This window comes from Sturnus vulgaris, chromosome 1 (genome assembly GCF_052056855.1).
Source record: "Sturnus vulgaris isolate bStuVul1 chromosome 1, bStuVul1.hap1, whole genome shotgun sequence".
Taxonomy (NCBI): Eukaryota; Metazoa; Chordata; class Aves; order Passeriformes; family Sturnidae; genus Sturnus; species Sturnus vulgaris.
Window position 1 is genome coordinate 28732654 of NC_142243.1, and position 26509 is coordinate 28759162.

General features: G+C 38.5%; 1 protein-coding gene across 2 annotated transcripts in view; it reads right to left on the reverse strand.

Annotated features, from left to right (window-relative positions):
* AGMO (alkylglycerol monooxygenase) overlaps positions 1 to 25509 on the reverse strand; it is a 186660-nt gene extending 161151 nt beyond the window's left edge. Inside the window, exons 1-3 of one of the 2 annotated variants that reach the window (XM_014893618.2) lie at positions 25350 to 25509; positions 18771 to 18901; positions 5525 to 5676 (exon numbers count right to left, since the gene is read on the reverse strand). In XM_014893618.2, the coding sequence (XP_014749104.1) occupies positions 5525 to 5676; positions 18771 to 18901; positions 25350 to 25478 (412 nt within the window). In that variant the 5' untranslated portion in view covers positions 25479 to 25509. Of the gene's footprint in view, positions 1 to 5524; positions 5677 to 9468; positions 9602 to 18770; positions 18902 to 25349 lie in introns of those variants that run through there. The other variant, XM_088162450.1, reaches the window with a different exon arrangement.
* Positions 25510 to 26509: the final 1000 nt, after the last annotated feature.

Genomic DNA, 26509 nt, shown 5'->3' on the forward strand with positions numbered 1-26509 from the left:
TTTCAGGTGAACTTTCTCAAAATGTACTTTTTAATACAAAAACGAAAGGCAACATCTTGAGTTGCTAATATTGACTTTGGTCTTCTACAAATTCAGTGCCCACTCAAAAAAAATTTAAAGACACATAGCAAAGAAGCACCTCTTCTTGGAAAAACGTAAGAGAATGGTAAAAGACAAGTCACAAAGGCAAGCATATAGAAATAACAAATGATGTCGTTTATTTACAGTCAACCTGAATAGCAACGACTTAGTCATAATCACCTGAACTATTCAGGTACTTATTTTAAATTCACGTTGTATTGTCTGCAGGTATTAGACTATAATCAATCAGAAGATGAAACAGAAAATATGACACCCAGCTATTGCTTTTGCAATTTTTGTGAGCCTAGTAAGGACAACATTTTAATATCCTGCTCTCACAAGCTTGTTTAAAAAATAAGAAAAAACAACTGACAGAACAGCAAAAAAAAGGTTTTCTGTGTAATTCACAATAAGAGAATATTTTTCTCTTAATGATTGTGTATCAATTCCCTTTGCAATCAACACAAGCTGTGACAAGAAAAAGAGCAGAACCTCATTCACTCACTTGACAGTTCCCAACATTTTCTATCTTTCACTGGGGTGAAATTAAATTTGTTTCATTTTGGATAATCAATACGGTACTGAATTTCTAGTTAGGTAAACAATGACATTTTCCCAGATGCAAAAATAAGCCTAAAAATACCACCATCATCCAACCCTCTCCCCCTCCTTGGCATCTAAAAGAGCACTGCAATTCTCTGTATTTCTAGGGGAATACAGATTTTCCTGAAAAGCAAGCCTTGTAAGAAAAGTCAGACATCATGTTATTATAATGAATTTTCCATAAATCCAAAACCCTTTAAATAAAAAATTACTTCAATATACCAACAATTGTTAATATAAAATCTACATAACAACTCAATGCTAATATACTGAATTCAGACAAGTACATTATAAAATGCAGATGAAAGGGGAACTTCAAAGGCAGGAATGGACCAGATAAATAAAGATAGCACAATCATATGATTTCAATACACCCTCCAAAAATTAACAACAAATACAGATGGTGAAAAGACTTTGGGCCTTTGAGCTCTAATTTGCTCTAACAATGTTAAACTCATCTCCTCATGCAACAAATACAGTATTTCACTGGTGTCCAGTAACACATTAGGATTATTATTACTACACAATACATATATAATTATCACAATACATATAGAATTATCAGAAAGAATATGACTGGGCTTTACTGTCGCACATTCCAGTTTTTTAACAGCAGCAAGCTTGAGACATTACCTGTGCCAATTTATCCACTCTGGCTCCTTATAAAACAATGAGTTACCTGCCCGTGCACTTCTGACTCAGAAAATTGTCTGTTCTCTCTCAAGTCTCCACTTAATCCCATAGATTCTCAGCTAGCACGTCTGGCTTATGTCCTGCTCCATAGCTAAGCTGACCCCTATGACTACTGAGTTGAATTGTTAAGAAAGAAATGCAACACAACCTTTTTTTTTTAACATAGTTTATTTCAGTGATCTTATACACACAGTCTCCATGCATGATGTTTTTTTCAGGACTGAGTGGGTTGTGAGCTGCAGCATGGTCTAGGAAAGAGTAGCCAGAAACTTCTGAAGTCAGTTCTGCTGCTGAAGGAACTGTAACAAAAGATGCTCACTGGGAGAAGAGGCAGAAGCAATGTAAGTCATGGCTAAGAGAAACACCCTCTTAAAATAAGTTCTTTAAAACAGGAGTTGAAAAGTTCACAGAACTTCCAATTATTTAAGGTCTTAGAAGGAAAAAATTCTCAACATCCTCAGTTGAGACATTTTGCCATAGTCTGAGGCATGGTCTTTTGAAGGACAATGCTGACATTAGTTTTCAAGATTTCTTTCTTTGTTCTCTGACCCTTCAGAAGCCGGCCCTGGCCAAAACATCAGTCTTGTGGGGTGGGAGAATCTGAGCAGCTTGGAGTCTATTGCTCTACAATACACCTGGTGTAGAAGGCTCATTTCTCATCCACTATAAATAAATTCAGAATTATTAAGAGACACACCATTAACTCAAAATTTTATGTAGCAGCTGGGGAATCTGCTGAGGATATACTCATCAGCTGAGGTCTATTTTATGACCTCAGATGTAACTCAAGCCATCAGCTCATATTGGCTCGGCCTTTCGCTGACAGGGACCATGTCACGTATCCCGCAGGGCGGCTGGAAGCCACCAGCGGACAATGGGGCGAGCGGCTGACACCGGCCAGCGGGGCCCAGGCAGAACAATGCAGCTGCTGCGGAGGTTGGCCCTGCTGAAGGAAACTCACTTCTCCCAGGTTGTCTGAGGGGAGGGACGCTGAAGCAATGGAAATTCCCCAGCAGTAAAGGAGAACAAAAGAAGAGGTGTTGGAAGCTGCTGTCAAGAAGAGACAGCTTCTTCCAGGGCCTGACAGAGGAGAGAAGACTCCCCCAGCTGACAGAAACACACTGTTCTGCAGGATGTGATCCACCAGAAAGTGTAAATTAAAAACTACTCCCTTACAGAGCACCAGAGCCTTACAACTCCCCACTATTCCCCGCCGGAGCACAGGGCTCTGCACACAGCTGTTGCCGAGGGACCTGATCAGGCCAGGGGTGGCCCTGGGTACAGCACAGCCCCTCACACCAGAGCTGGGCACCAGACACCCACAGCCTGGGCTCTGCACCCGTGTTTTTGCATGGATCTGGAATTCTCTAGATCTCCCTCCGTGATTAAAAGGTGTGGCTGCTGAAGAAATCAGTTTACAGAGCCTCCAAATTCCTTACTGCTGTTGTTATTTGTCTGCAACAGGAGTATCCGTGAGGCCAGGGCGCGGGGAGGGTGTGCTGGGACTGAGTGCTGCTCTGGGACCACCAAATCCCCCTTACTAGCAGGACTAAATCTACAAGGTCTCTGCACCTGGAGAGGAAACTTGAGGAGTAATCCATATATGCTAGATTAAAATACCTGGTAAAAATCCTTCAAACCCATCCATATCCTTTCTTAAAAAAAAAACAAAAAAAACCAAACAAAAATTTAAAATAAAACCTGTGATTTTACAGCATACTTTTTTTAGTAGCATAGCCATAATGAGTGTTTTTACTGAAACAAAGGGAAAAGTTACATTGATTTATAAATTCATTAAAATGCCACGAGAAAGAGCAGTGTCTAAGTAGACCCGTTGATTGCCATGGCTTTTGGATCAGACCCAGAAAAATGCTGGAATAAGTGGTGAAGTATTTTATTTTCTAACCTTTCAGTGGCTATTGCAAACAATGGAAAATACAAGTACATACTTAGAATAACTCTATCCTTTGCAAAATGAGATCACACCTAAAAATACTTCCTTTTGTTACTCTTTAACTTCAGTTTAGCATAATAGCTATTACATGTATATAGTGAAGAGGAAAAAATATTTCCTCAAATGCTGACTAAAAATTTTATATTGCAAAGTAGCGTTTCTCATACAGAAGAAACTAAAATCTGTAGTGATTCAGGACAATTTATGAAATAGCAGAATGAAAAATCTAGTTATTCATGGACAACATGAAATAAGGTAGCAAAAATCCCAGGGGACTGAGTTACCAAATTAGTGCTTGCAGCCGGCAAAAGCTACATGATGATGATGATAATTCTTATATCAAGTTCTAAGAAACAACTGAAAAACGTATCGGAATTTTAGTTTTTCAGTTTGAAACAATTAGGGCTAGCCCACACAGCTTGAACTTCCTGGGATATACATGTGCTATTAATTTTTAACTTTGCTGTAGGATCCAAGCGTGAATCACTAGGACCTGTCACTTTCTAGTGCAAAGGTGTGTTTTGTCTGCTTGTACCAGCAACTTTACCCGTGCCTTTCCTTCTCAATTTGCAAAGATATTTTTCATGACTTTTTAAAACCCTCTCCCTGAATTTCCTCAGCAACTTCCAATGCAGCTGACTTTTGCAGCTGTGTTGCTGTGCTACAGATTTCATCATTGTTTGACCAGAGAAGTGTTGGTTTAACTAAATGCTCCAGTTAGAGTGATTTTCTACAATGTTTCATCAGTTCCCTAGTAAGTAGCACAGATATAACAGCGAACACTATTTCTGTAACCTGGAAGAGTAAATTAACCTTTATTGAGTAGCTCAGCACTGACCTTCTTAAGAGCAGCATTTTCATAGTTTCTTCAACTCCATTACATATAGAATTGGTTTGTATTTTATTTCTAAAACACCTATTGAGATTAATTCCAAAGTATTCCATCAAAAACAAAAACAGAGAAGAGTAAATGCAAACTTGCTGCAGGAACAGAAATACAACCATTGCTTCAGAGAGTGCAGAGATGGCCCTGTTCCCTTCACTGCCAGTGGGAATTTTACCACTGACTTCAGAGAAAGCAGAACCAAGCTAGTGATTTTCTAACACTTAAAGGCAATTTTTTTTATTTTAAAACACAGGAATAGCCTCCTGCTCTGGTGCAGTTCTCAGCCTGAGGCTGTAGCCCTGCCAGCACTGTTAATGTCATTGTTTGTGAAGTGTATTCCCAGTCTCCATACACCCACGCAGGGCTCCCAGCTCCCGGCAGTGATGTCCCCCTCGACACATTGTTCCAGCTCCCCCTGCTTCCTCACCTCCCGCCACGTCCCCCCACCATTGTTATCCCTTTACACCCACCCTGCATTGTTCTCACACCCGCCTGCCATCCCCACCTGGGAGGGACCCTTCCTCTCTTCCACTCCTCGCAGCAGCTCAGGCTCCTTTCTTACCTACTTCCATATATTCCACTGACCTACTGGCAGCAGAGCATTTTCCCTTTCTGAAAGCACATTACATTAAGTATCATTACTACATCCCACAGCTTCTGTGAGCTGTGGGCACTCGACCTTGAGAAGCTCAGTCCAAAGCCTCTTAAAGAACAAAAATATTTTTATTTCATTGCTACAGACTTTAGGTCAGACCCAGAACTAGGATTGATACAAAGTGTTATTGCATTTTCAGATAGGGTATAAAAGGCTAGTGCTGATATTTGTTTTTACTAAAGAACAGAAATATGTGCTGAGACAGACAGATATGTACAGAAATGGCTGACATAATTTACACAGCCTCCATTATTTTGGCCACTTGCTTTTTATTGCTCTCTAGTTCATATATCTACCAGATTATATTGAAATAGTTATCTGTACTTTGCTGTATATTTCATACAGGTATATAGGGTTATTGAACCCAAATTTTTATGTACTTAGTATTTCTTCCTTACCTTTCTTCATGATACTTCACTTTCTCTGTTGAACTGCTTTCAAAATGATACTCCTTTCACAAAATCATGTTTACTGCATGTATGATGCATTAACTGTCTTCCATTAAACTTTATTTTTGCTAACCCTTGGGAAGAAGAGCAGTTATATATGCTTAGAGTAGATTAAGTATAGAAAAAAAATGAATACTTCACTTTATTAATAGATAACTGATGTATTTTGTATGTTCAAACACAAAAAACTTGTTAAGTCTTACCATGGCTCATGCGATGAAAGCAGTAGTATGCAAAGTCCACTCCCAGAAGTGTCAAATACCATGTCCATGGCGAGTCCCAGGGCAGTTCAAAGAGTCTGTAGTTATTCCATACGTATATGTAACTAATTAACTCAATACTTCTGAATAAAACACTGAAATAGAGATCCAGAAATTTTTATCAGTAATTCTGTCAGGTTTAATTTCAGAACCTTTTATATATTTACAATTTACCAGCTGGAAGTCTTTTTACAATACATAAAACCAGTCTCTAAATTCTTCAACCTCTGTCAAGTAACATTATTATTGACTTCAGTGGAACCTTTGCTTGGTGCGTACAAGATTTCTAAAACCAACTCCCACCCACTCACCACCCATGTTGCGCCATTAGGTATGCTTGAAGGCTGAAGTGCTCCTGGGATCTGCAGGCATTATGGTCTTCCTGTTTCCCAACTCTGGAAGAAGCCCATACTCGCTAACTAGGAAGTCAGAAGTGATTGAAGTGTAGCAGCAATTATGCTGAAACACTAATGTATTACATTAAAATACCCTGACGTCTTCCATTACAAGAAAGAACATGGAAGGAGACAGGACGTCTCGGAGCAGTGAAATGTTTGATCTGCTCAGCATATTGCTTCACTTTAAAAGAGGATAAGTGCAGCAGGAAGAGACAAAGACCAGTGCCTTTGAAAAGAAAGGGAAGAGCAATTGGTAGAGAGAAATGGCAGGATTCTGAGAAAGGAAAAAAATCATGAATTTGCAAAGGCAAGGCAACCCACCAGACAGAAGCTCTTACTGCTGCCAAGTTCCTGGACTACAGGGACAGAGTAGCTGTCCCTGGCCTAACACAGTCTCAGCACTGAGACCAGGAGAAGGAGAGAGAACGTAGTTCTGGAATGGGCAGGCAAAACCAAGTGGTAACCCCTCCACAGCTGCTCAGATTAATATAAATTTGAGTTGCCATGGTCACACCTTCCTCTCAGCACCCTACCACCTCATTTCACCAACTGGAGCCCTGAGCTACCTGCTAACAAATTACTTTGATTTTGCAGGGTAAGCTTTTGGACAAATCGAGAAGCACTAAACCCAGGTATGAATGGTGAGAGGCTGTAGGCACTTGGATGGTCCAGGTGACAATTGGCTTAGGTAGCTGCGAAAAGGTGCAGCAGATGCATATATATTTAAACTGGCAATTTTGTAGAAGAAACTAGTCCACAGAAGGATTTGTAGCAGATTCCTCACACCTTCTCCTGCTACTATCCTTTGCTGTCTTGCTGACAATACAGTGAAACTGTGGTGAACTGAATTCCATCGGCCTCTGAAAAGCAGCAAATAGAAAAAAAGAGAAGTAGGAGAAAGATACTAATTATAGAAATGTCACAAATATCCTTTTTTAATATATCAGTGGGTGAAATTCACCTCAGTTAAGGGCCTAAGAGTAAGAAATAAGATAATCACACACAAAATATAGTTATCAGATGTTATGCTGCTGCTATTTTGTGGGAAGGAGGTGGAAAAATTATCAGCAACACTTTTGCACAAAGTCGTGCAAGACTTCAAAAACCTATAAAACATAATCACAGTGGAAGAAAGACTGGGATACAAATTCAGGGAGCTTCAAAAAACACTGCAGATAGCACACCTGTAGACACTATCTAAATAGAAGTGGTAAGAAACTGCACATGTGTTACAGCCATGCAAAATCTAAGCCAAAGGACAGACCAACATTTCTTTTTCACTTTAGTCTCATCTAGAACTTCACCTTACATTGAAATCATCTGAAAGAGTCTCTGTGCATCTCTGTCCACATCTGCTCATTCTTGCCTCAGTACCACTTCTCAGAGATATTTAATACCCTCTCTTTTTTGCCTATTTTTTTTTCAGCTAGATTATTTTCGATACAGTTGGCAGCATGGCCAGAAAAATACTAGAATCTGTAAAACTAAAAAAGGATATATACTCTTTCCCCTTTAAAGACTTTTTTCACACATCTGGAAAACATCCCTGAAAACAGTCTGGCCATACCCTGTCCTTTTGGGCAGCTGCACTGAAACAGAAGGGAAGCTCAGCAAACATGGTTGTTTCAGCTTGCAAGCCATTGCCCGTGTTACAGCTGAACTCCATCTTTTTAAAAAGACATTTATTTGAGCTTTCATACTCCTGGCATCAGTACCTCTTCCCATAAGTGTTTTGAATAAAGCTAGAAGAAAACACCTTGAGTTTCTGTGGTGCTAGTTTCACTATTAATGAAGAAAAAGAGTCATCTGAAAATCCCAACTTCCCAATTAGAGCCTGCAAGCATAATAGTATCACATCCACCATTTTATCCTAAGAGCTGAAGCACTGCAAGTACTTGTTGCTGAGGAAGAAAAGAATTAGTATTTTTTCCACAGCCAAGTGCACCTCTTACCTACAGCTCATTCCCAACTTTGCTATAATCATACAAGTTTTTCTCTTGAATAAAACCAAGACCCAACAAACCCCATGAAATTTCATTTCATTTTAGCAGCTTGACCATGAAGAATTTCTCTTGACTAGCAAGGACAGGTGCATCTACCACTTCAAAAACAACTTGGCTATGCCCAGAAGGTGGACCATACACACCTGGAACATGTTTAATTTTCATAAGAGCTGTGTTCTATAAATATTTTTAAAGAAGATTATATGTGTCCAAGCAGATTTTTGCAATTCACCTCATGAGGAATCTGTAAAGTTCAGTATAAATTCTCAATCTATTTCACAACAGGTCAGAAGGGAGCTGATATTATTCAAACACAAAGAAATGGGCATTTCTTAACATCTTTTCAATGACCAGGAAATTTAAAACACCTCTTGCAACATAGAGTATCAGTTATTATTAGGTACTGTTTTCTTACTTTATTCTTCTGCTTTTATTAACATATAATGCCTTTGCAGTACATCCAAAGATATGTGACCTGGAACATTTCCTCCATTTTTGATCAGCTTTCAGTATTTCACCCTCGAGTCCTTTTTTTTTTTTCCACAGGCTGAGGCCAAGGTGTAAACCTTGAGCTAACCCTGCAACACATTTTTTATATATGCAATTTGCTGTACATTCTTTCCTTCATGCTTGAATCAAAACTCTACAGCACATAACGATAGCTGATTACTGTAATTAATTTAGAGTAATCCATCATATTACTAGGCAGTGCTGGAGAAAGAAGAGTTGCTTAACTAAGTATTTTTTTTTAATTTACAGTGTGATAGGAAAGACCAGAGCTTGCATTCAATTACAATTCCTAAAGTTCACCTGGAGTTTTAAAGGTTTATATTCCCTCTTTTTTTTCCCCTCAAGTTCCTTTTTCACTTCTTGAAAATACTAAGAGAACTTAAGAAAACTTCTTCCTCATTTAAATGTTGTAACCATAAATGTGACAGAAATGGATAGGTAAGGCTTTTGTCATCTAGTCCAATCCTCTGCATAAAGAGTAATAAATCCTAAAAGAGATAGACTGTATAGAAAACTTTATTATATACATTCCATAGATTTATCTTCCTGGATTTTAAACATTGCTGCTGGAAATTTTCTTATTATGTGCAAAGTGCACTTAGGCAACTGTTATGACCTTGAGAGTTCTTGTCTCCTTGCTTCTAAAGATCGTACATACCTTAATTAATGGCAATAATATTTGTTTTTAATAAACCATTTCCCCCTTCACCTTCCACTGGGTCAGATTATCACTTCCTCTAATTAAAAAAGTCCGAGAAGGAAATTCTGGGAGATGAACTCTCCGTGTGGAAATGAAGATCTACTTATTCTAGATCCCTCTGGGATAATGAAGGAGGGAAAAGGTGGAAGAAATTCAACTGGAAGAAAAGGCAGCTGCCCATTTCAAAGAATACAAGGTCCTGTTTTGCTTCCTCCAGCCATAGGGCCTGAAACCACACCTTTAGGAAACTCCTTCCATGATGCCCAGGATACTCACCAAAAATGAAAAGGGTCAGAGACAGGAGCTGTTGTCTCTTTTCCAAGCATGGAGGAAGATCTGTGTACCAAAAGTGAGTAGTCCAAGGAAACTGCCTCAGCTCTCACCACTATTGCAGTCACCACCTCACATCACACTGGGAATTGACCTGGTGCCCCTGAGCTAAAAACACAACCCTACAGCTGGACCTACAAAAGCTCTGATCTCAAGGGCTGTAACAGACTTGCATTCTTAGAGGTCAGGCACAGAGGGAAGCATGTTAAGACACCCTGGTCACAAGGTTATATTATCATTAAAAATAGTGAGATATTACTAATACAGTTTCCCTGGGTTAAATAAATTCTGTTTTCCTAGCCTGATTCAAACTATATAAATGTGAAGTTTCAAAATGCTGAACAAAGGCAGTTTCTCAATAATTTGAAATTATTCAGACCATTTATGTAACAGCAGGATACATGAATAATTAAATGCTCTGTAAGGTTTTATTTCAGAATGGAAATCATTTCCAAGGATACTCATAGAGCTTTCTTTTCCAGACGAAAAACTGGCTCCAGCTACAATTGAAATAAACATTCTGATAACATGATTTTAGTAAAGAGAATAAGGAGGATGGAGGTAGAGAAGCCTTGAGAAAAGATCCATTTGTAAAACAAAGCAAATCTGCTGCAACTGAAATCCCCTTTTATTTCCTGTACAGGTGCCAGGTCTTGAACAGACACCCAATTTATTACCTTGTCAGCTGACTTATTAGGGTTGACACAAATCGAGCTGAAATATGCCTGACACACTGCAGTCAAGGCTTTTTTCACGCTTTAGCACAAAGCCAAACTTTCCACAAGGTGGAGGGAAAGGGAGAGGGAGCTGTGGGAGTTCTATTCCCTGTTTTCTATCATCAAGATGAATATGATCTCCTCTCCCATTCTTAATATGCAAAACCAGTCATGAAATAACCCAAGGCTAAAAAATAATTCACCAAAATGATACAGCTGGGAAATTATTATCAGGCTCTGGAAAACCCTTGATTACAGGAAATAGCACCTACATTTTGAGAAAATGTTCCCACCAGACACAAAAGCTGAATCAAAGCCTCTCCTCTTCCTCAGTATGGCTTTCTTCTCCAGCATTTAAACTTAAACAATACAAACCTTCAGTTTTCCTCAAGGACAAAAGAAAATATCAAATTCGAAATGAAGTAAAAAGGAGGAGACTCAGGTATCCCTACTAGTTGTATTGTACATATTATTGCACAATATTCTGCCTGACATAGGTGCCCTTTTATTCACCAAGCCTATTCCTGTTGCACTTCACTTTTTATCCTCTAATTTATGACACTAATATTAATTTACAGTAGAGGGTGGTATAAAATGTGAAACAACAGGTGTTGGAAGAAAAATAGAAACAGTGTTACACTTTTTTATTATTAAGTTCCAGTCTTGCTACATAATTCAAGTCACTTGTTTATCTTTGCTCATAAATAAGTATATTTTTAATTGCATCAATTAAAAATACAACAGAGATATTTTCATGAGAAATTCCACTGCCTTCAGTGATATAACCCACAGCAGTAACTCATTATGCCCTAAACTCATACAAGGTCTTCAGATACTTTTAATTACACAGTCTCTTTAAAAGACTAAAAAGCCTAGTTTAAAACCTTCAATATGACTGAGCTTTTGACATTGTGGTTTATTCCTCTTCTTTTATGAGAATAGAAGTTGTATTTTTAATGCCTATTTATACCTGCCCAGAACTGGGGGCAATAAATTCTATTCCAGTATTATCAGAATACACCAGACTGAAATATTCTACAATGTCATCTCCTACAAGGCAATGCTCCTGATTTTTCAATATTTGTACAAACATCACCAAATGAGTTTAATAAAAATGCTTGACTAGGACCTTTTTCCAGTCGAGGGTCAGATTTTGATCTGTCCTACTTGGTTGTTCCATTGAAATGAGCAAATTCGCATTACAGTTTAAGTTAGGTTGGGAACAAGCCTATAATATTCTCAACGGTCACATAAAAACAAGTAATGAGAAAAGGGTATTCTATTCAACTAAGATTGTTCTAGATAGATTCAGAAAAACTAAAGGAACTAGTAAGAGTTCCCATGGTCTATAAAAATACAGTGAAGCATCATAACGCATCAAATGATGAAATAAGGAAGAATATTTACATGAGAATTTGTGTTGCACTCCTTTGGTCATACTTCTGAATGTTTTGAAAGATAGTTTGTTTTCGACCATGATACACAGTGGTGAAAGTCTCTTCGTTTCAGATCTGTAACACTGGTTTACAGAATCATTACGAGACATTTTTCCCCAATTTTCCTAACTTCTAAATGTTGACCCAAGAAACTAGATTGGTCAGCTCTAAAAATGCTACCCCTGTGCTCCATCTAGTGGAGCCCCGATTTAAGATTAATTCATTGTTTAGCAGAGATGTCCTTCAGTCAGAAGGGTAGTCTATACAGAAGCAATTTCTTAGAGTTTTTTTTCAAAATGTGTGAAAAATGACAAATTTAGCATAAAGAAAATACAAAAAACATGGAATAAAAAATCTGCACATTTAATGGATTTGAGAAATCGGTATATTTTGTGAGCTACAGAGACTACTGAACTTAATACCGTATTTTCAATAAGGGTAAATTCAGTTCACAGTATGTACTTTCACAGACGAGGACAAGTATATTTGAAAATGTACCCTGACAGCTTCTCTTTTTTTCTAAAGATATGGCAGGTGTAAAGCTGAGCCCTGACATTAAGAATGGACAATCACCAAGTCACTTACTGGCCCCACTGTACAGAAAAAGACCATGATATGATACTAAGGATGTAGAAAAATCTGCATTCTGTGTAGGAGGTTACAACCTAAAAGATCAATTAGATCCCTAACAGGTTTGTGTGAAATACAGCGATCTGTAGTACATTATGGCAGATAGGGACTACCAGTTGCTTCAGTCAATTAGTTTGAGAATATCCAAGCTTTCCCTAATCCTTCCTTGTAATGCAAGGTAGCCTATATGTCATTTCATTAGAAACTCTAGAGATTCAAATTCTTCTGGCTCAGATCTTTCCTTAGTCATCATTAAAAAGTAGCACTGTCTCACTGGTATTCCTGTGTTATGCCCACTTGTGTTCTCCAGCCTGCTTCAACCAAAAGGAACCAGAGAACCAAAATTCTACAATTTGAAACTCTGAATATAAAGCTGCTGATATGACTGGGAAAGGTTCAAATGGTAAAAATGGATTAGGGAGGTAGTGGTGAGCATGAGAGAGCAGGCAGGAAGCAGTAGAATCTTTACTGGGCACAGATGGATTTGGACTTAATGGAGGACATGGCACGATTTACACAAAAATTATAAAACTGTGTTAAAGTGATACAGTAAGAACATAGGATACTTAATCCACACAGGATTTACTAACTTAATCCCAATTGGTTCATCAATGCAAACCAGATTAGAAAACAACAAAAAACCAACAAACTAATTAGATTATACAAAAACTGTTCAGGTAAGACAGCTACTACCATGCGTTTAATTGAACCGATTTTGAAAATCCACTTCCAGAGTCAGGCTTGCCTGGTGAAAATCCTATCAGATGCTGCTGCACAGCACTACCTTCTTACTGAAATTGTTTATCTTACTCTGACTGTTTTACCTACAGAAGATTAGTGAGTTAATTCAAAACCTGCTCCTTTGACAGAGCTGTGAGGGATGTGATCTTTGGCAAAATATGGGAACAATCAACAGAGTATATGGGAGAGTGAAGCCAGTAGGGTGCTCTTGTGAATTATGCAACTACCTAGTGCTACTTGGAGAGCTGGACAAATAGGTAGGTGAGTAGATTCTGCCTCTTCAGGCCTGGTACTTATTAAAAATTCTATTTTTTGGACACATCTATTGACAGTGCCCTAAACTGCCATAACTAGCTACTGTAGGCATGATTGTGACTGCAGAGATTGTGACTTCTGTAGAGACTGAGCCTAAAGCCTGACAGCTCTTGGCTGCCCCTTTTCCACTCCCAGACAACTTGCTTGTCTCTCTGTCTAAAGCAAACATCCTTTTGCTCAGAGTGAACTAAAATAACTCCACTTGGGATCAGATGAGCACCTGAACCAACACAAGAGAAAGAGAGTGAGTACAAGAAAGACAGAAGTGCAGTAGCCAGAAGTTCAGTTGGTTTAAGGGCATGGCATGGCACAGCAGCTCCACTTCCCATTTAACCAGGTTAAGTGACTACCTTTCCAGTTTGGCCCCATCTGCTCATCACTGCCCTAAGTGTGGTGGTTACCAGCCCTCAGACCTGCCACCGTAATTGCATGCATAGCTGCTCCTTGACCTGGCTCTGTCAAAATGAATGCAGCTGAGTTTAAACACCTCTTTTATGGTTCTTGGGAGGCTTTTGTTTCTACTTTTAGCGAGATCACTTTGTCAGGACCAGGTTAGGGAGCAATTAAATGTGCAGTTATGTTGGCAGATCTGAGGGGGCAGCTGGACCAGAAGCCACACATCTGACCATGCTCTAAACAAACATCTGTCCAAAGTCTTAGTCAAACAGATGTAGAGAAAAAACGTAGCTAATAAGTCTTGAAGTGAAAAATATAATTTATGAGAAACTGCATGTATCAAATTTTCTTCTAAGAAATGCAATCATTAATATATGAGATTATAATTTTCTATAGTCACATACAACGTATCTAATAGATATTTCAGGAAACTAGCACATACTTCAAATGGTTAAATCCATGCAGGCAATTTTTTTCTGTTCTCTCAAGACACATCTAGCTCCACAACGTTGTGGATAACTTGCACCAACTTGAAGCAAGTGTATTCTAATCAGCTCTGCATTTTGTTACTCTTAAAAACTGAAAACATTTGGTTTCAGATTGCAATTTTATATATGTTATAGAGCAGATAACTCACTAACACTACAAAAGCAAAAGCATTTCTTGTTCTAGCACAAGATTGAGCATAGACATAGGAAGAATTGACGCATGTTAATGTGATGGGGAGGTGCTGGACCTGCTTCCCAAGCCACTTCACCCCAGGGCAACACAAACACTGATGCTGGCCAAAGAGGAGTGAAGGTACAGAGTACAGAGAGAGGAACAAGCAACCAAAAGTATCAGTCAATCAAAAGCGCTTCATTTGGGAGCACTGTTGGTCTAAAATGTACATGAAATTACCTCTTCAATCCAGCTTCAGAAAAAAGATTATTTAAAATCCAGATGATGTACAAACCTGAATACACTGGTCTACAGGAGAAACAGGATTTGTAATCCTTTGATTTAATTTCTGCTGATGGTAGATATCTTAAGATACTTAATAGCATGAACTAATCAAAAAGCATTTACTCATTCCATTCTCATGTTCAACAATTCAAAGAACACCAACTTCCTCGGACTCAGAAATCAAGGTAAATAATGTATACAGACTTTAATATTCTCTTTAGAAATGGAGAAGTTCATTGCAGATTTGACTGACCAAACTGTGTCATACATTATATACATATACACTCATACACTATACAACTGTGTTGCAGAGCAGAACACTAAAAATTGGCAATTGAGCATGACCATAAAGGACAAATACTTTCCCAACTAGTTTGAAAATATACCTACCTCAGTTATCCCCCAAACACTTTTTGATTTATGTTCTGCTGCTTTAAAAGAAGAAATGGGTCAATATGAAATAATGCACATACTTGTAAAATAGATATTCATACCCAAAATAAACTTTCTCTTGGGAGAATATTTTTAAAGCAGCATTTAAAGTCTCTTGGCAATGGTTAGCTAGAAAAGTTATTTATTTATTTATTTATTTAGAATAAAAGTTCTCAGAATTTTTTTACCAACATTTAGTATGCTGGGAGTAAACTTAGTAATACAAGTTCCTCCCTTTCTCCCAATTAATTTTCATTCCATAAAAAATTTAGTATTTATACATGCAGAGGAATGCACAGCATGCATTAATGCAGAGAAAATTTTGTTTAAGAAATGTACTTTACAAGAGATGATATGTATGCACAAACCATTCAACTTACTGCTTGCTGTTGAGTCTAACAAGCCTGAAAACAAAAACGTTGCCTTGTCTGATTAGACTTTTCCTCTTGCACCTACATTTTATCATTTGGCATATAAGTATCAACAATTCATGATTTGTACTTTCTCAACAGAAAGCTGAAGTATGAAACACTAAATAAATACTGTTTGCCCTCAGGATAAGCAGTAGTTCTGTTATACAGACTGTGAAATGGAAAAAAATACTTAGAGGCTGAATATGGTTAGTGACTCCTAATTTTTTCATTAAATGTAAAGACCTCTTTGCAATGATACATTTGAAGCTTCATTTTAACTAATAGACTGAAGCCACCATTTTAGACCCAACCACAGATTTTTTTAAGGAAGTGGCAAACCATTGCTGCTAGTTGAGAAAATGAAAATTAGTCCCTGGGAGAGGATACAATCAATGGTGTGTTAATCTAACCTTCAGCTGTTAATGATTTGCACTACTATTTCCCCTGATGCTGCGGGTTCTGCTGAAATATTGTTTTAGCAGTTTCTGTCAACTTTCCCTACCTTTTTTCTTCCTGAAAGGGAAAGACTGAAGTGAAAATCTTAGCAACGATTTTTGCCTGTGCTGTTTTTTTCCCCTTTTTTGTCTGACCCAGTTCTTTCACACCATGGAAGCACAAGACAGAAGGGTAAAGTGTTCTGGTTTTTTCAGTTCAAGCCTTTTTAGCCAGTCTGTTATTCACAACTCCTCTTACTTATAAAAGAGGTGTTACACTAAGCAGTCACCATTAGAATTGTGACACTAACATGAGATTAAATAATTTAGGAAGTCTGTATTTTGCCTGCTTCTTTCACATTCAGCAAAAAGCTAAAGGTTTTACAGGACTCTTCTTTGGAAAGAACGGCTGGGGAGAGTCTGGTATTTCCAGTCATGAGAGCTGCACAAGCAACCTGGAAGTGACTTCTTGTACTGGTGTAACAATAAATAGGTGTACTGATCTTGGAGATTTGCCTGACCCTGCAAACTTTTGAGTCCTTAAGGATCATTTGGTTTACTCAATTGAAACAACCTTGCAAAAGAAAACTGCATAGCCCACAAGCCAAATTCTGCAGCAAAGGACTGAGTGCCAAAATAATAAAAGTACTCGGCACCTTGCAAAGCTGCATTCCACACACACAACACTGGTTTTCTTAGCAAGCATTTCTTCCAGGAATGAGTGTATCTCAAGTGTTTCAGTATTCTTAAAATAAAGCCAAAAGGACTTGCAAAACCATTCCAACTTATTTTACATGTATCTCAGGCCCTTTGTTTAACTTAATCAGTTCTGAGTATTTCAGATGAATAAAGGTAAATATTCAGCATGGTAAGCCTGTCAAGTTTAAAAAATTTGGGTTAAGTTGAAGAAGCGACATTTGATCTATTTCAATATTAGCTTCATGCAGACTACAGAAACCCATTATCAGGGTTGTGTGTTGCTGCACACAAATCAAATGTATTGATAAATATTTAATTAATTCATTAAATATATTGAAAATTTGAATGTTGCTCCTTCAAAATTATGCTCACAAATCATTAAAAATGGTTTGAATACAGGTACACTATAAAATAACTGTAAAATAACTTCACGAAATTCTGAAATAACTTAGACGTAACTTTGTTTGAAGACATAACTTTATGGTTGAGTAGTTCTCATACTGAAAGTTAATGCCTCTCATTTTCAGATATTTGAAGAGTTTTTGAGTGTGTCTTTAAAACGTTTCATCAGGGATATTTACTATTGATAATTAACATAATCTATCAGAAACTGTCTTTGTACCTAATGGACCTTGTCGAAGATTGCATTGATAAGAAAGCTTAAAAAATCAACCAAATGGCAAATGATCAACAGATTACAAAGAGGGTGATATATACATTGCACAAAATGAGTTCTACTAGCCAGAATGGATAATTTTTTTGTTGTTGCTATGCTCTTTTAATGTATCTGATCAAGAATCTGGATTGAAAGAAAAGATTTCTAGTAAAGTTTGCAGTGACAGGGACCTCTAGGTAAGAAAGACAACTTTGCATGGATTTAGGCTACTTCAGAAGGACCAAATGTACAATCCATGTATTTCTATGTGGTCAAATGTAAGAACATATTGCCTATGAATGAGGAATGTAAGCCACAGAATCCAAAAAAGTATTCAGGGATGAAAGACGGCTCAAAGGATCTGGGATATATAAAGGGAGGAACAACAAGTAGAAATAGAGAACAAATGACTTCATTATTTGGCACTGATGTAGTAATTTCTGAAATATGGAGTGCACTTGAGACATCAACACTAAGAAGGCTGAAAAACTGCAGAGGATTCTGAAAAAGAACTGGGGGAATAATTGAAAGACTTGCAAATACACCATATAGCCAAACTCAAATAATAAAAACTTTTCTTCTTATAATGAAGAGATTATATACAATTTGATGGTCACCTGCAAATTCATACATGGGGAACAGAAATGTAATTCCAGTTGAAAAGAAAAGATGCAATAAAATCTATCATCTGGAAGCTCATATCATGAAAAGGCATATCTAAAACATGATATTACTTACAAGTAACTAAAGCTTCTGGAAAACAGAGCAATTTGCTGGATTTTTTTCACTGAGATTCACAGTTAATTCACAGTGGCTATTTCTTTAAAATACAACTCTGCTCACCAAACTAATTCAGGTAAGTCTTATTGCCTTTACATTGGAGAGTGAATTATATGATCATGCTTGCAACAATTCTCTCAAGAATTAAAATCCATTGAAGTCAAATGTAAGATTATGACTGTGTTCAAAGCACTTCGGATCACATGCATATTCACAGTTCTATCGATCTAGTTATGCACACAGTTTTATTTTTAAAAGCCAACAAAAATAATATACTAGTTTGCTCATTTTTATTTTGCTATCTTCTTTCTGTATTTTAATGAAAGAAAATCCAGATTCTAAAATCTAGTCTAACGTAAGATATAGTCAAAGTCAGGTTATGTCCCAGAAACAGCAAAAGGTGACAGCAAGACCCAACACAGATTAATATAATTGATGATAAATTGGTAATGTGGAGCTGGACAACATCCTGCAGGAATCATATTTAGCCTTACAGATTAGAAAGATTTTATACAGGTCACTAAAATTTAATTGCATAAAGAAAGGTCCAGATGCCTTTAATAATTTTGTATTAGCAGTAACAGCTTCAATACATAATTCCATTTCCTTCCTTCTTAGTAATTAAAGCCCAAACAACCTCAAGACTGTATACTCACTCTGGTAGTCGGGACAGGATACCTAAGGAAAGAGAACTTATGCCATCATTGATCCGACCCGGCAGCTTACGCTTCTGAATCCAGCTGACAGCAAACTCCAGCCCAATAAAAGCAATGAAGAATGGAATACTCTAAAAATAGTTTGAAGGAAAAAAAAAGAAAAAGTTACACCAAAATAAAATTAGATACACTCTTCCTAACAGCATTTTATGCAGTGAGATGGTTCCCAGATTGGCTGGCACTTTAGTAGTTACTCCTGTGATAAAGCTCCACATGGACCTTACAAATCAGAACAACCAAGGCTAGCACTTAATCCACAACACCAGCATAAATCTATTGCAGTAACCTCCTCCCACAATGTTTTCTTTTGTATAATCTGCACAAAAAATCAAACATTATCACAACAAAATGCAAAAGTCTTTCCAAATGTATATTTCTCATATTTAAGTAAATCAGTCAGAGTACCAATATTTGTGCACAAAGTAGAACAGAATCTGGTTTGGATTTGATATTGTATGAAGTTTTTTGAGTGTTTTCAGCCACTGAATTTGGCATCCAACATTATAATCTGAAAGATATAGTAAGTGAGTTTCTTTCTACTTGGCATTTCTATTGCCATGCTTTTCACTACAGATAACAACAGCTCTTCTGTACGTGCTTTCATCAGTGAGCCCAGTAACTATGCAGCCCGTTCCAATTTGGGCCATACACCATGTTCTCTTCCCAGACCAAGTGACAATGATACAATGTTCCCCTTTTTCTTTGGGATTGTACTGACTGCAAAATAGTTTCTGCCTTTCTGCAAGAAAGTATAATGATGAGAAAGACTGAAGCATTTCTCAGTCACAACACCACTTTAGTGCAGGATTCAATTCTCACTGTCCATCTTCTATCCCAGATCAACTGGCAAGGTGAAAATTCACAGCAACAGCACCCATTAGTGAAAAGTGTGGCTGTAACTGGTGGTAGGACAGGTAACATTTTAGTGACAACATCATTTTTCATCATCAAAGACTGTCACACCTGTTCTCAATCTTTTATCATCTCAAGAAACAAGAAAAAGGCTTGACTAACAGTAAGCGGTAGAGTTTCGGATTTTTTTCTATTTTTTTTACTGACACTGGAGTACTAACAGTCCTTGCACTTCACGGGTGGAAGGAATTAGGCAGTGGCAGTGTTTTAGCCATCACCACCGAAATCTAGAGGGCCTGTGGCAAGGAAAATGGGAAGGAGTTATCAGATCTCTGTGTATGCAAATGTTCCTTCAACAGCCTTCCTTGCTCTGTAGAAAACTTTTAGGTGACCTTTGAAACATTTAGACAACTGCTTTTTGGTTATATTAAGGCATAAAATTCCCACCATGTTTTGCAGGGCAAGAGAAATGCAAGACCAGTTCTGCACCACTCTGGGAGGCACCACTGCCATATTTGCCCCATAAGGCTTCTGCTCCCTTCAAATGACCTGCAAACACCTACAGCTGCACTGCCGGGAGCCCTCCAAACTGCACTGCTGTGGAAGAGAGGCTGCTCCTGCCCATACATTTTAATAGAAGCACGTTGTCTTTGCAAATGCCATTGCATTTTGGAAGGTGCTCATTTTTGTTGCCAAGTGAGATATATCTGGGAAATCCTACTAGGCCTGGACACTAAAGAGACTAAGATGGATATAGACCAGATTGCTCAGTCAAAGAAGAATTGGATGATTCAAACCGTGCAAACAGCAAGAGATTTATAGTGTCTAGAAAATGTGAAAGTTCATAAACTTCAGCAGTACAGGGTTAGGTTACAATAACAGATGAACAGAGATTAATATCAACATGACTCTTTTTAATTTAGGTGCCTAGCTTACTCTGTAACAGCATTTTAGGCATCTAAAAGCCTGTTTGTGATAGGCACCAACTGATGATATAAAGAAAGCAAGGGAAAGACCTGTGCATAAAGCCTAAACACCACCCAAGAAAACTAATGTGGTAAATTTTTCAATATTTGGAATAAATAAGAAACCATATAATAATAAAATATATTATAAAAGAAAATAATAAAAGAATAAGGAAACCCTAAAACCTTCCATTTGAAATCAATGGAACCTTCTAGGAAAATATAAATACTCCTTGATTTGCTCTCTATAGCTGCTTCATTTCTAAGTAGACAAGACTTTTAATGTATTTTTCCTAACTGATATAATCAAATAACAGATTCCTAACTTAGCAAACAAAGGTTGATTATCACATCTGTACATTCCAGCAGTGAAAAAAGAGGTTTAATAAGAAAAACTACAAAACACTTAATGACAGTATTAAGAGGCAGTTCTAGCACAGACTACAAGCAGTTCTAAGGTATGGAACAGCAGAAGCTGCAGAGCAAACTGAATGGGTTAAGAACAGAGAAAATGAGGTGCTTATTCATGAAATAAAAACAGTTAATAGGAAATGTACAATGTCTGTATTCCATGTGATGATTCATTTTACCTAGCAACCTCTGAAACAGTTGAAATACTTGACTTTATAATAATGTACACTATTATAACTTCTGTCTTACTGACTTCATTAAATATTTTCCTCCCACTGTGAAGCTGTGAAACAGCCAAGCATTTGGCATCACTTTTTGACTCAAATAGGGAGTGTCATAAAAAGGAGGATAAAGAAACATTTAGACATCCTTAACCTCCTGCTCATCAAGGAGATTGTAAAAGGAAAGATTTATGGCATACTCCTTACTATCTAAGAAACTACTACATCTCTCTCACACACCTCCATTAAGCTTGGTCCAAAGCAGATCAATGGGATCAATTATCGCATTGATAAGGCTAGTATGTATTATTTATGTGACTATGACAGCTATTGTCATGGAGAATGAAAAGGCATTCCCTGACTCAAACAGCCCACAGTGTAAGGATGAGATGTAATGCAACAGAAAAAGAATGCAAATAATTTAGGAAAAAAGCAGACAGTAAGAGAGAAAATAGTCTCACTAGCCTAACCAGTATCTTTTTTTCCTGTTTTTTTAGGGTTTTTTGTTTCAGTTAAAAGGAACATTTAAGGAACCCATTGAGGATGGCTATCTCTACAATTGTTTTCAAGGGTTGTCCCTACAAGCAAAATGGCACAAAGGTAAGAAATAGCCACTGTTGGCTCATCCATAAATGTTTTACTCTGTTTCCGGGTTTTTTCTCTTCACCCAACAGCAGAAATACTCAATTGGGATTTGCATTAGCTTGTGATTTACCTGAATAACTGATCCATAACTTGAAAGCCTTACTCCGAGAACTGTGTAAGAGGGTTTAAGTAACCAACTCTACAGAATGCAAAGGACCATTTAAAATCAGTTTCCACTTTATACTGTTGCAAAGAATAATATTCTAGGCTGAAATTCTGCATATATTCATAGTTTTATTGTAATTCTTGAAACAGTTTTTGTTTTCTTAAAGTCACAGATCCTTATAACATAAGAATACCAACTTTCAAGTAAAACTAAAGTTTCTGTGCCTCATTACTTTGAAGCAAACCCTAAAATGTGAATTGAGCTTAAATGTGAACTTATTCTTTAAGCTCTCAAGAGAGTAAATCAAAAAGGAAAACAGTGATTATTAATGCTTTCATTTTGGAGTTCTCAGCAGAAGACTCTCTCTTCTGAAATCTGACTCATGGAAATCTTTACCGAGCATAAGTGATAATTTCAGACCATAGCAAGATACAAAGTGAATTTATGGTTCATGAAAACTATGTTTGGCAAACAAAAAGAATCATTCCACCTGCCCATCTGCAGATTGTGAGATAATAAAAAAAGAAAAAAAAAAACAACAAACAACTAAAAACCAACCATGCATGGAAAGCCTAATCTTACACCCATAGGAAAGAGGATGCTCTTAAAAGGAATGGGCATGCATCAATATAGATTTTAAAAATCAGGATGTCCTGTCCTGGAGAAAGAAAATTTACATACTTCCCAGAAATGAGGAAAAATTAAGGGATTTGAATTCTACATTACAACAAGTCTTACAAAAATAAATTCTATAATGATTATCCAAGATTCACAACCCTTTTCCCAGAATTTTGGAGATTTCTTGAAAGGGTGACTTTTCCCTGGGCACTCCTGCAGAGTTTTGCTACTTGACACTGGCAGCAGCATCAGCTCATGTTTTAAACAGGACTTGAGGCCTTTACATACAGCTCTGCCAACATACACAGCAACAGTGCAGGCACAGATCATTGCCTCTGAAAATGGTATAACCAATATAACCAGAGACAGAAAGTACACTGCACAAGTTAAGCTATATATGCTGTTCTCAGAACCAGAACTGCTTCACCCACTGCTGTCATTTCTTACCCAGATGTAACAGCACTGGTGACTCTAGCTCAAAGGTGCCACTTCTGTGAAGTACCTATATTTTGTAAGCCAACCAGCTCAATTTTGCAGATCACTAAGCCCATGAACAATTGGATGAATTTGGAGGTTCTGCCACCTGCGTAAAGTTGGAAGGTGCATATCCCCACAGCTGTAGCCATGTCATCTAATGTCCTAGAAATACTTTCATCCATCTGATACCCAAGAGATCACAGATCCGAGATGCAAATTCCACTACAGTGTCTCAGAAAAAAAGTGGAGACAAAGTCTCACACTATTTAGGAGACACTAATGTAATCAGTGGTTTGTTTTACACACACATCATCATTATTGCCTTTTAAAGTTAATTATTTGAGCTGAGGCCTTCATTTGTTACCAGCTCTACACTAGAAGTTTTTTTGTTCTGTGTTGAATTGAGCCCAGATACCCACTTCTATATCTGTACAAACTCAAGGAGTTAGCACTCCAAGACCTCCTTGAAAGGCTCATCAGGTCACTATTAAATCTACTGCTGATTAATCCAATGGATATACTGCTCGTGTAATTGTTCCATAAACATTCAAGAATAGCAGCTGGAGAGGGATTGCAGATAGCTGCCATCTGCCCATAGACATGGCCAGAGGACAGATGAACTCTGCCTAAGCTCAGACCAAAGCCAAACAGTTAAAACAGTTATGCCACCAAAATACTTTTATATGCCCACCTAGACAAGCATCAAAAGATCTGTTCTAGCAACAAATGCACTGTCAGGGAAATCTCGCACAGCTAATCTATGATAGGAATTTATGCAAAGTATAACTGTAATGGGAAACCTTTTTCACGTGTTGGGTTTTTTTACGAGAAAATATTCCTTTATCAGCTTATCACAACACTGCTCTTCAACACCAGAAGCTTGCAGGCACTTTCATAATTCAAAGTTTTAAGAATCCTTTCACAGACTTACAACTGTGCACCTAGAAGAAAAAATTCCAGCTTTGGCTAATGTCTGACCTGAATATTGCACATGGGAGAAGAAAGCCCAAGGATGTTGAGGTATGCTGCAGACAAGAAAGTGAATAATATTCTGTTGGAAATGTGGGAATAGTAAAAGAGACTGAGATAGTAGAGAGAGCTGCAGGGAGAGATCAGCTGACTAGGCAAAACCATAGATCTTCCTTGATTATGATGCTATAGCTTAGTTGCAAAACACCTCTGAGGGCAGCAGTCCATTGACCAGACATTGCACACACAGGCTGGGCTTGCAGCAGCTTTCTGCTTACCTTATGCAAAAGGGCAACCTTTGCTGATAACATCCCTCAGTGAGGGAGTGCTGCATACTACAATTCCCAGGAAGCTGCTGACAGTGCTGCACTGCTCTGCTCAGCCCCTGACACCCCCGCTGCAGTCTGCCAGCAGCTGCTGCACAGCAGTCCAAGGTATACCTGCCAGAAGAGCTAGGCAGAACTATTAAGACCCATGTAAGAAGTACAGCTCTTTACTGAAAGCTGGGCCGAATTTACTTTGACAAGGACAAAATAGCGTTTATGTGCTGTCCCTGTGAACAGCTGACATCGATCTGGGTTCAAAAGGATCTGACAATCAAGATAGGTGCAGTAGGTAGGACAGAAGGGAGCAAAGGTATCTTGGAAGTGAATAAACTGGCAGGGGAGGGAGGGAAGGATATGCTGCTGCCTGCTGACAAGGGAGTTCTCACCCTTGACCTCTGTACTCTTCCCTTGGATATTTAGGACACAGCACTGTCCCAACACAAATATTTGTTCTAAATTCTCTTAAATAATCTTTATTTTTTATTTTAATTAGAAACCTTTTATTTTTCTGTCTTTGACTGAGCTTGACTTAAGGGCACAGAGAGACCTGACTTTTTGCTTGCTTTAAGAACCATAACAGCCAAACACAGCATCATATTTCCCTGTTTCCTCAGTTCACTTTGCTGTCACTGTTTGTCTTATGCTGCTGAATACAACATTAGCACCAAGCCTCAGATATTTGGGGTGCTTCTCTGGAAACTCTTGGTACCAGGAGAAATCATCATTTAAACACATGAAAATAGAGGGCACAGTTACACTGGCAGCTTACAGGCAGAAAGCCTATGAGAGAAAGACGATTTTATCTTAATTTAGATGCCCTTCCGCGGACGTGGTTTCCGCGAAGCGCCTGCGGCTTTTGAAAACAGGCGCAGGTGGGCGAAGGGGAGGGCGAGCGATGCAGCCAGGGTGGGAAAGGAGGGGACTCTCACCTTCTCTACGTAGTCGGGCACCTCCTCCACCGTGCGGAAGGAGCTCTCCCCGGGCGGCAGCGCGTAGAAGAGGGCGCGGAGCTGCTGGCCCGGCGCGGTGTCCCGCGGGCCGCCCGCCTCAGCGCCCATGGCCCGGCCGCGCTGCGCTGCGCCCGCCGCGCTCCCCGGGAGGCGCGCACCGCCCGCCCCCGCACCGCCCCGCCGCGGCCTCGCCGCCTCACCCCGCGGGCCCGCCGCTCTCGGGCCTCCTTGGAGAAAGCGGCCCGTGCCTGCCTCCCCTGCGCCGTGCTGCTTTGGAGGTTTGCTTGGGTTTGGGGGCTCTTCTTCTTGTACGTGTCATCACTGCCGGGCCCGCTTCCTGAAGCTGGGAGAAAGCTCTCGCGCACCCCAACTCCCTTCTCAACCTCAAAAACCTCAGAACTTCAAAATCCACAGAGCTCAAGTCACCCTTTCTCAATTTTAGACAGATTTCCACACAGAAATAGAAACTATTGCCCAGGTTTGGACTTACATAAAAATAAAATGTTAAGAGTTTTGAGAAACAAGCCAAGGTGTGCTCGTTGACTCCTGTTCCGCTGTATGGGTTAGTCCAGCATTCTTCCCATTAAAAGTTTTTAATTTTTTAATACAGCTTATCATGGTTCCATTTTATATAGCTTCAGTTAACATCACTGCATTGAAGGTAGCCTCTGCAAGCCATCTATTATGCTTTCAATTATTAAGGAACGAAAACTAGGGAAATAGAAATGGTGAAAAGAGATATATGCTAGATCCTTGTAGAAGATTACTTTTAGAAATGCGAGTAAGGACAGGCTTTGTGCATCAACACGTTCAGTCTGAAGCTCAGGAGCATGTCAAATGTTTGTCAGTCACACTCGATATTTGGTGTTAGTACAAATTATAAGATTTCTGCTGAGATAGATTAGCCGAAAATAAAATAACACAATGTCTCAACAGTCCCTTCATCTCAAATGTGCAGTTCCACTAACAGTCTTCACACAAGAAATGGACTGCAAATCCTGCTGTAAAAGATTTTACCACAATTTAAATTCTGGCACTCATTAAAAACATTTTACTTTGCATCAGCTTTAAGTTTTAGAAAGGAACTGTGCTGGTTATGCTAATTTCAGCTGAAATTTCTGTTTGGGAAAAGTGCCATG